The 10,462-nt window shown below is 42.3% G+C and overlaps 2 protein-coding genes across 2 annotated transcripts; one reads left to right on the plus strand and one right to left on the minus strand.

The window, feature by feature from the left end:
• Positions 1-858: 858 nt before the first annotated feature.
• LOC100827497 (transcription factor MYB36) lies at positions 859-2,348 on the plus strand. The gene is made up of 3 exons (XM_003573558.4): positions 859-1,114; positions 1,206-1,335; positions 1,460-2,348. The coding sequence occupies exons 1-3, from the start codon at positions 979-981 to the stop codon at positions 2,145-2,147; spliced, it is 954 nt and encodes a 317-aa protein (XP_003573606.1). The 5' UTR covers positions 859-978; the 3' UTR covers positions 2,148-2,348.
• A 1,299-nt stretch (positions 2,349-3,647) lies between these two features.
• Positions 3,648-7,530, minus strand: LOC100827799 (aspartate carbamoyltransferase, chloroplastic). Its single transcript, XM_003573559.4, has 5 exons — positions 7,047-7,530; positions 5,915-6,054; positions 5,013-5,186; positions 4,671-4,907; positions 3,648-4,073 (listed from the first exon to the last, which is right to left on the minus strand). The coding sequence occupies exons 1-5, from the start codon at positions 7,450-7,452 to the stop codon at positions 3,966-3,968; spliced, it is 1,065 nt and encodes a 354-aa protein (XP_003573607.1). The 5' UTR covers positions 7,453-7,530; the 3' UTR covers positions 3,648-3,965.
• Between the last annotated feature and the right edge of the window lie 2,932 nt (positions 7,531-10,462).

Genomic DNA, 10,462 nt, shown 5'->3' on the forward strand with positions numbered 1-10,462 from the left:
GAAACTGAGAATAAAGCTCCCCGGTTGGATTTTTAACACAATTAGTAAGTTGACAGCATCTTTTCTACATGTAACCATTAAATCTACTGGAATTAGTAAATATCTCCCAAATAATTAAATTTCACGGAAGAAACTAACCTTCGTGCTTGAATTCTGTATTCTTGTCCACAATGTTTGAAAAAGCGGAAAAACTCATACATTTTAAGACGAGGGAGAGGTGATTTACCTTTCACTGAGGGTTAGCATCGATCAAGGATTGATTCACATCCTCGTTGCCCCATGCGATTCTAGTGGATGCTTGAAGACAAAAGGAGGAGACTGAATTTCCCTTCATTCTTATCCCTGGGCGTGCTTCATTGATTCAGTAAAGGCGTCACTCTAACTAGACCCTAGCTATGTCCTACGTAGTTAATCTAACTATGTTCATAGGAGTTGGTTCTCAAAGTACAGGTGGCCGGTATAAGCAAGCTTCCTCTGCCAAATTAATGACTCCATGTCCTAGTGCTAGCATAAGATGATGTTTAATCATGCACCGGGGAGAGTACTAACTGTTCATCGTGATTCGTGCGCATTAGTCCTAACCTCTGTGTAATCCTCATGCTGAGTTCCATTCACTATACAAATGACAGGACGGCCGGAGTCAACAAGGAAATATTACCAAAAAGGAGACAACAGGTATAGTACTATTCTGCCTGCAATGCATAGAGCAAAGGTGTGGCCGGCCAAAGGAAACAAAAAGGTCACACAAATTTTAAGTACACGAGCCGGTGTCATGTCATCAGCTAGCATCTCGATCAAGTCAAACCATATCCGTTTATATATTCTAAGCGTCCCCCGTCTGCCCCTATAAATCCCTCGCATACCATCACCACACCCAGACCAACTCAACTCAACTCATCACACACTGTCTGACTGATACAACAGAGGTTGACACATTGAGAAAATAACAGAGAACTTCTTTGAGCAACCGATAGAGAGATGGGTCGAGCACCGTGCTGCGACAAGGCGACGGTGAAGAGGGGGCCATGGTCACCGGAGGAGGACGCCATGCTCAAGGCCTACATTGAGGAGCACGGCACCGGGAACAACTGGATTGCGCTGCCACACAAGATTGGTAAATTCAGTTGATCCTTTTCCATATTGCTGTTTTTATTGTTTATCAATCTTGATGTGGTTAACTAAGTGATGATCATGCATGGGAACAGGGCTGAAGAGATGTGGCAAGAGCTGCAGGCTGAGGTGGCTAAACTACCTGAGGCCCAACATAAAGCATGGGGACTTCACCCCGGAGGAGGACAGCACAATCTGCAGCCTCTACATTAGCATAGGGAGCAGGTACATACAGACCACTAGTTAGAAAATTGTGGAGTACCTAGTTACCTACTTCTTAGTCCTTTACAAGCACAGCACAAGTTATATGTGTAACTCAAAAGTGTGTTGCTTGGCATTGATTAACCAGGTGGTCAATCATAGCAGCACAGCTGCCAGGAAGGACTGACAACGATGTCAAGAACTACTGGAACACCAAGCTCAAGAAGAGGCTCCTCGGCGGCCGCCGCAAGGGCCGGGGCACGCACCACCGACCCCAGAGCGATGCCACCAACGCCGAGACGGATGGCGGCGCCAACAACGACGGCGAGGAGCGGTCGCTCAGCGCGTCGGCGATGGAGAGGATCCAACTCTGTATGCAGCTGCAGGAGATGCAGAACCCTCTCGGCATCAGCAGCCACCAGTACAACCCCTTGCAGCAGCAGATGTGGCCTAATAACCACCACCAGGTGCCCACACAGAGCAACAGCAGCGGTAGCAGCAGCCTCAATGTAACAGTAGCTGCCGAGCAGGGACAGTCTAGCTCTATGAACGACCAGTGCAACGGGTTTCGGCAGCTGGAGACCGCTGCTGTGGATGACGGCCTGGCCTCTCCATCGAGCCCCAAGAACTCAAATGTCGTCACCATCGAGGCAGAGCTTCAGGAGCTGCTCTACGGCACAACATCGACGACAACGACCGACAGCGTCGCCGTCAGTCAGCAAGGGGGTGCGGACTGGTGGAGCTATGATCAGGACAGGTCAGCCGTGAATTGTTGGGACTTCACCCCTGAAACCAGCTCGGTGTTCCAGGACTACACATCTGTGTATGACATCTGAAAGTGTCAACAATGCAAGTTGTGCAAGTAAAATTAGGGGTGGGTAATAGGGATTTGTCTAGGCTTGGTTCTTGGTCTGTGGCATCTAAAACAAACTGTAAGGAACTCTTGTAAGAAATTTGTAGTAAGCTGTAAGGCATGGACAAATAAAGGTATGTAAGAATACCAGGTTCCAAGAAATGAATATGCTTAAATGGCACCACTCCTGTCGGAGAACATGTAGTAGATAGGAACCTATCAAAGCAGATTACTCTTAACAGTTCCAGGTAGGCATGCAAGTGGGATCTCCCTTATGTCCCGTTGTTTCTAGACTATTCAGCACTTGCTAGCTCAAAAAATTTGCTTAAAATTTGACTTGAGATTTAGAAATTGTCTTAGAAGCGGAACATGCGTGATCCCGTTGACATCCTTAGTTTCAAGGTTTACAGCAGAGGTTTTTAGTGTTCAAATCATAAAATTGCAGCATCTTAATCCCTGGTTGATTATTCAACAAGAACCAAGATTTTGCTGGAAATGTTAGTGGATGTGTGTATAATAAGCCACACGTTGGGCTCATGTGTGCCTCACTGACCGGCATTGTGTGTGCAAATGCGGTCTGTTCCAGATCCAGTCTTCAGTCTTGTGAATGTTAAGTTTTTTTTTATATAGTTGCAATATCTTGATAATGAAACTTTGTACTACTACATAGCTAACCACGTTAATATCTGTTTGAAAGAAAAGTTAAAGTGTCGAGATGACGAAGCCAAAAAAAAATGGTTGCAAAAATCCTCTCTCACTAATGGTCAGCAAAAGAAGGGCATGCTGTCATGAAGTGCGAGGTACGTGGAGAATTGCAAGAAAAACGTGTGGGCCGATTCGTGCCTGTGTCAGCATGCGGACTAAAAATATTCCCTTTCGAGGCATGAGATATATGGGCTCACCTCACATAGCCGCGTATGACGCAAACCTGGTCTCTTACGGTCAGCATTAAAGAAAGAGTCAACCTAGAATCCATCTAAGATTGCCAGTAGTACAACTTCTCAGTTTCATCCGTGATACAGTTACGTGTTGCAGAATCGATCTCCACTGTCAAAATCGGATGACATTTCTTTCATTTCAGGCAGGAACCAGTCTGGCCATCGTGTATTCTGCATGGAGCTTGAGCTTTCCGCTAACAGCCAGAGCAAAACTAGGGAGCGCATATAGTCTCTTGGGTTCCAAAATTTGCTTTAACAATGACCAATGCACGCCTACCGTTCCAAATCTACAAAAAAACCGTACTAAGATACCCTCCGGAGATATCTTAGGCTCTGGTTGGATTGTCGTAGAAAGAAAATCCTGTAGAACTAATATTTTAGGAAATTTTACTCAGGAACATATTATGGCAAGCACGTGTGAACAAGTAAAATGATCGAAGATGACAGGCACTCCAAAATAGAACAGCCAAAACAATTATTCAAATAGGAATACAGAAATTCTAACATCTAAAGAAGTATACTCAAACCAAAAAGGCAGCAACATAGGTATCTCAAGGGTAGATCAGCAATTGCCAGAAAACGCAACGAAAGGCAGAACAGTGCTGAACATCATCAGCTCTGAAACAAACTTTTGTAATATTAAGAACACGGAATTTTCTTGCGCCACCCAAAACCACTGCATTCAATCCTCAGCAAAGGATGTTCAACATTATGCCAGAAAATATTCCTTCGGAATTTTAAGCATACAAACATGGCTTTATTCTCGCAAGGATTCAACCTACCTTGCACAGCACCAGGGAGTTGAGTTACATTATCTGATCCCTCGAGAAACGCACAGCTGGCTCAGGCACTAGGAATAGCTGTCAACGACCAACAAGCAGAAGTTTGAGCAGTGCCATCCGTATGTAGAGGCCATTCTTAGCCTGCCTAAAATATGCAGCCCTTGGATCGCTGTCAACATCTACTGTGATCTGCAAAACAAAAAACATTGCATCTTATATGTTTCAATATAACACAAGAGCTAGGAACCATGTCAGGGTAGACAAGCTATCGCCAAGAAATAGCCCCCAACGAACCAAGCAAGAAAATGTCAACTGCTAATCCTGAATACTAGCGGCTTCCCAATGCGAAAAATCATAGGCAAATCTTATCAATTACTATAAATTATTTCCATATTGTTCTCTTGTAAAAATAATTTGCATCACAGCGCTTCTTGCACGTGGAAACATCCGACTCAAAAAAAAGAGAGAGAAAGGTATATTTTCGGTCTCTCAATTGTCATCAAAGTCTATAAATGGTTCCTAAACTCAAAATCATATACATTTGGTCTCTCAGCTGCGTACCATGGCATTTGAAACATTTTAAACATCTGCCTACACCAAGCCACATCATTTATCTACAAGCTAGACAGATAGCTTCAGCTCCTCGATTCAAAGGCTTGTTAAATATTAAGCTTTTGAAACTCAAAAACCTTACTGGTAACGTTGTGAAATTCAGAGGCAACACAAGGATTGATAACAAAAAGAAGCAAACTCAACTCCTTGATGTGTTTAAGGATAATTGCTAACCTCATCAAGCCTTGGAAGTGGATGCATGATAACAGCATGCTTCGGCAGCACACCTAAAACCTTTCTGTCCACAATGTATTTACCACGAGCAGCTTCATAGTGGTCGATCCTCTCACCAAATCTTTCTTTTTGAATGCGTGTTTGGTAAATAACATCACACTTGGATGCCACCTCCAACAAATCTGAACTTTCCTCCCATTCAACACCTTGTGAAGTTAAGTACTCTTTGATGTCATCCTTTGAAACAGAAAAAAAAAAAGGTGCCACTCCATTTATTCCATCACACTACAATAGAATTCAGAAGAACAGAGCGCAAATGATATTTATTGTGGAGAGTAATACCTTCATTTTTACAACATCTGGAGATACAAAATATATCTTAATGTTCTGGTATTTAGCAATCAAATAGGCAAGAGAGCGAACTGTTCTCCCATTAGCAAGGTCCCCAACCAAACCAAGCTTTATTCCATCTAGCCTACCAATCTCTCTCTTTATTGTATATACATCCAACAGAGCCTGAATAAAAGAATGAACATATCAATTACAATGAATGTATCACTATACTTCAGCAGCTGTAACAACATAAAGTAGATACCAGTGAGCACGATCTAACTATACTTACCAACATGATGTGGAAGAAAAAGCAGCGTGATGTACGAATTTATAAGTAAATGCCACATAAACAATGAGCTGAATAGCGATTCAGAATGGTATATAACACTACTAAGGTGATGCAAACGGAATGATGTTCTGGGCAATATACACATAAACCTTAAAGTACAGGGCAGTCCATATCTGTTCGAAGTAGGTGCAAAGTTAATGAATTGTCAATGTTATTTATTTATTGTCATTCTAATATTCTATTCTGCCAATACTATGGCCAAGCAATGAATGCTAAGGATAGCATCACGCCATCACCCTAGGGATACAAACGCCAACAAAGTGTATCTATTCATTTCGAGCAGTTTTCTAATGGTGAAAAACAATGCCGCAGAAATATCAAAACTCTTGTCATCATAACAGACCACAGAGCATCATGTCTGAACTCATGCTCCAAAGAAAGTGTAAAATGACCATCACACGGTTCAATATTTCACATGATTATTATTTTTGCAACACAGTAGATGCTGACTAGACCATCATTCACTAAAATGGAGTTTTTTAGCTCCTACCGTCGGATAAAACTGGAAAACAATTGTCCCAAGAACTGTGTTATTCTTGCTGAGTTAGCAAAATGTTTTTACCTGAGTTGGATGTTGCCCTGGCCCATCACCTGCATTGATAACTGGAATGTTTGCAGTAACAGCTGCTCTCCTTGCAGCCCCACTTTCAAAATGTCTAAGAACAATAATATCCGAATAACCTTCAACGGTCCTTATGGTATCTGCAGCATGGTAGCAAATGGTTGGTAACCTAATATTTGGTCAAGGAGATTAAAAGACAATTACAATTTTGAATCATGATGATAAAACTCAACAGAACATAATGTTTTTTTCCTGGAGGCTTCCTGGGAAAGTGGGAAATGCTTTTTCCTGGGACTTCTGGGAAACGTCTTTTTCTAACAGAATAATACTAGCCCAAAGTTCTCTGATGAATCAAGGTCCGACATGAAAACCAGTAGGCATTGCACATTCCTATCATCCAAGGTAACACATTCATGATTCACAATGATTGAAGTGGACTGAGGTCTTTAGGGAGGCCCCTATCAATATAACATAATAATTATAGGGATACCTATTGATGCGACAAACAAAACACGGTAGCCAACAGATAGTGTTGAATGCAACCAGCTACTTCAATTAGTCTTTCAGCAAACTCAGTTCACAATAATTACTATAAGCATTCTACAGCACACTCCAAATCAACACACCACGGCTGATAAATAATTAATCCTGAGAGCCAGCTAGTCCAGATACCTTGGTGCGATTATATGGCAGAGACCTTACGTTTGTTCCACAGCAAGTCATAGACTAACCAAAATTTCTACTTTGCAGATCCAAGGAAGTGACGATAACCACCTTAATATTCTTGAGCCACCCTCAAACCATCAAAAGCTTTGAATTTGCAACTAGTTTCCACTTCCTACATGTAAGTACAGATACTAAAAGTACTTCAAATGATACAAGATTTCTACTCCAACACTCCATGTTGCAACTGAACTAATAAGTAAGGTGCGGCCAATCACAATTGTTCCAAGATCATCCCAGGTCCTCAAAGATTCGAAATTTTCTACAGCTTGCGGTTATTGCACAACTAGTGCAGAGTCAATATCTAACAATTCCAAAAAAAAATCAAAACAAATGTGGTCTGCTAAGACACAAAATTTCCATTTCGTCATCAAGATAAGTCCTCGCAAGATGCTTTCAGGCAGCTCACCTTCGAGGGTCTCGCCCTTGGCGGCGGACGAGAACTCGCGGGCGTTCTCAGTAGTGAGCACCTCCCCGCCGAGCCGGCGCATGGCGGCCTCGAAGGAGAGGCGCGTGCGGGTGGAGGGCTCGTAGAAGAGCGTGGCCATGAGGTACCCCTCGAGGACGCGGCTCCGGGACCCGTGAGAGCCCCGCTCCACGGCCTCCATCTCCCGCGCCACCTCGAAGATCTCGTTGAGCGCCTGCCGGTCGAACTGCTGCGCCTCGATCACGTCGCCGAGCCGCAGGGACGCCGTGAGCGCCGGCGACGGCGCGGCGGAGGCGGCGACCACGCGGCGCGGGACGGGCTTGAGCTGGGTTCTCCATGAGGGGGCGGGGAGGTGGGGATGAGGGAGCGTGGCCCGGGCGGCCGCCATGGAGGAGCGGCGGGAGCTAGGGTTTATAAGGTTTTAGGAGGTTTCTCTTCTCGGGTTATGGTTTGTTTTCCGGTCAGCTCGGCTTGGACCTCCCGATGACTCTTGTCGAAATGTTGTAAAGGCAAATTCAACAAGAAAATCTGAAAATGATCCACAAACGTCCGAACAAGTGGTTAATGAATTCATAACTACGAAAAATATCTCGATTCGTAGTTCTGAATTAAGTGATTAAAAAATAGCTTCCCCAAATTTTCTGAGACAATAAATTAATAAGCATAATATGTTAGGCTGTCAAAAAAATGTTAGCATTGGAGGGAATTTTGTTTTAGAAAAGCATTGCAGGGTTAAGCTCGCTACATTACTACTTGCAAAAAAAAAACCTCCCTATATTACTTAACATTACATGAGTTTTGAAGGACAGTCAACCACATATCATGTTTTTTTTTAAAAAAAAGAGGTTGAAACCCTTAACTCTCCATCAAAATAATGCACACAGTCTTTTTGTATTAATATACTTAACAAGCTTTACTAAACGAATATCAATCCAAAGCCACCTCGCTATAACTACAGGCTACAAGCTTGATGAAGGGGTGGCCATTATTGGTATCACATGCCCTGATTGCACACCACCGTCAACATCTAAATCCAGAGACCGCACCAGGGCACAACCGGTCAGGCAAATCATCATCGGTGTTGTGTGTGCATGCTCTGGAATCATCCACCACCGTCTTTCGCCGACCAATCTTCAACACAGAGATCGAATCATCGAATGTCAAGTCTGACATCGATGACGCCAGCCAGAGCCACCGCCCAATACATGCCCTGCAGCCGCCCTTCGACCATGACCCACTTAAACATTGTGTGACTACTATTTAATGTCTTTAACATAAACTAAAAGAATGAGAAGATATTCTTAACTCATTGAACGAAAATCTATTTAGTTTTGAATTCAATTTTAACAAGCATGATATTTGTTTTTCAAGTTAGTCTTAGGTCATGGTGAGTTTTCGACACAAACCAAAGGGCCTTCAACACAAACCAAAGGGCCTTCAACACAAACCAAACGGCCCAAGGTCTTAAGATGTATCTTCATCAGCCGGCACTGCAATGGGCAAGTAGCGTGTGAGGAAAAATCATGAAATTCCTTTTTTCTTTTCTTTTAAAAACAGATTGAATCATTCAAAATTGGTTAGAATCCGAACATGGTTCTTAATTTGTCCAACAACAATTCAAATTAAGATGTGTTCCAAGAAATGGAAGATGAGAAATCTTTGATAATTGTTAAGCTATCAATAGAGTAAAAGGAAGAACAACCAGAGTCATTGTTGATGATTCATATTTCTAGTCTCTCTCAATACAGATTGAATCCAAACTTTAGATTTTTGAGCAAAATCTTTGATGAATTAAGAACCACATGCTAAGTTTTGTTTGGAAATTCATAACATTGGTTCAGTGTGTTTGAACATGAAACTTTTCAGTTCCATATAAAATGTGTTCATACATGGTTTCATATGAGTTCAGCATGAGCTCAAAGTTCATGTTAATTTTCTACTAAAAGAGTCAATGATTTCTCTTTGCTCGCACTCACTCCAAAATTCTGCATTGTTGCACTCCAAAATTCTAAATTATTTTCTAGTAAACTAAATTAGCGCTTCAATTCTAGTGTATCTATATTTGAACACTGCAGGAATTTTGTAGGATCATAATCTTTACAAATTTATATTTTATTCCAATGGAATCTGGTCCAATTTTGTTATGATACTTAATTTTGTTGTCCAGTGATTACAAAAGAAATCGATGTCTTGCAGAAATCGATGAGTACATGAAGTTCCTCGACGAGGAGGAGGAAGAAGACTAGGATCTACTTACTGCTCGGTAGTACAATCAATTGGTCTAGGACAATTGGTCAATAAGATAATTCAAATTCGTTGCCGCGTCCGCCGCCTCGTACCATCATTAATTAGTTATGTATTAGGGTTCGTCTTTTCGCAAAAAAAAATAGCATTAGGGTTCGTCATATTTGTCCTATCTGTTTAGGTTTGTTCTCTTGCAAAATTGGGTTACTATCTTTTTCTTCTCTTGCAAAATTGGGTTACTAATCTGCTCGGGTCCACCCCAATCTTTGTTTTGTGTCCTGCTGTTGCCACATTGATGGAAGGAAGAGAAGAAAAAACCTCACATGCATCTCCGATATGGACTACTGTCTATTTGCATCATATAGCTACGGCTATTATTCCTCACAAAACATCACAATATACGAGTATATAAGTGCCCTACAGGCTAAATTTTTCTAGTATACCTTCTTTTCATGCGAATACAAAAGGCCCAGCAGAAACATCTCAATAATGCATAACGCCATACACTATCATCAACAACAAATCAACAAAATCTCAGAGTTCAACTTGCTAAGGCAGTCTCAGGCACCCACAAAAAACAGCGTTAGGCCGGCAAGCAGACATAGAAAGAAGGGCAGACCGTGGGAGACGGAGCCGGGAGTTGCCAGAAAAGTTTTGGCCAAGCAGTTCGAATAATATCCTGTACCAGTCAAAGCCAAGGTGTTCAATATGCGCAAACTAACGGTGATTAGCGAAGTTAGAGCTCCTCCCGAAGTGTCAGGGGAACTCGTTGGGATCCGGATCGAATTTTGCTTGGGGGTGGTGCAGCGGTGCCCTCAGCTTCTCACGAGATTCTTTCTAACGGATTGGAGAAAGTTCTCTTCGCGTGCCATCTTCCTGAGTTTGTCTCTTGTAGCATTTGGACTCCCGGCCATATTCAGTTTCTTCACCTTCAGTGACTCTATCCGAGAGTCTAACAAGCCCACAACGTCCGGAACCTACAGTCAAGACCACATGTTAATGAAAGTAATAATGTGATTGCAACAGTAATGATATAATAATAGAAAAGGCTAATAGGATATGATCAGATCAAAAAGAAAGGGGACATTGAAGATCACATGTTAATGAAAGTGATGTGATTGCAACAGTACAATGATGTAATAACAGAATAATAC

Source organism: Brachypodium distachyon, chromosome 3 (assembly GCF_000005505.3).
Source record: "Brachypodium distachyon strain Bd21 chromosome 3, Brachypodium_distachyon_v3.0, whole genome shotgun sequence".
Lineage (NCBI taxonomy): Eukaryota > Viridiplantae > Streptophyta > Magnoliopsida > Poales > Poaceae > Brachypodium > Brachypodium distachyon.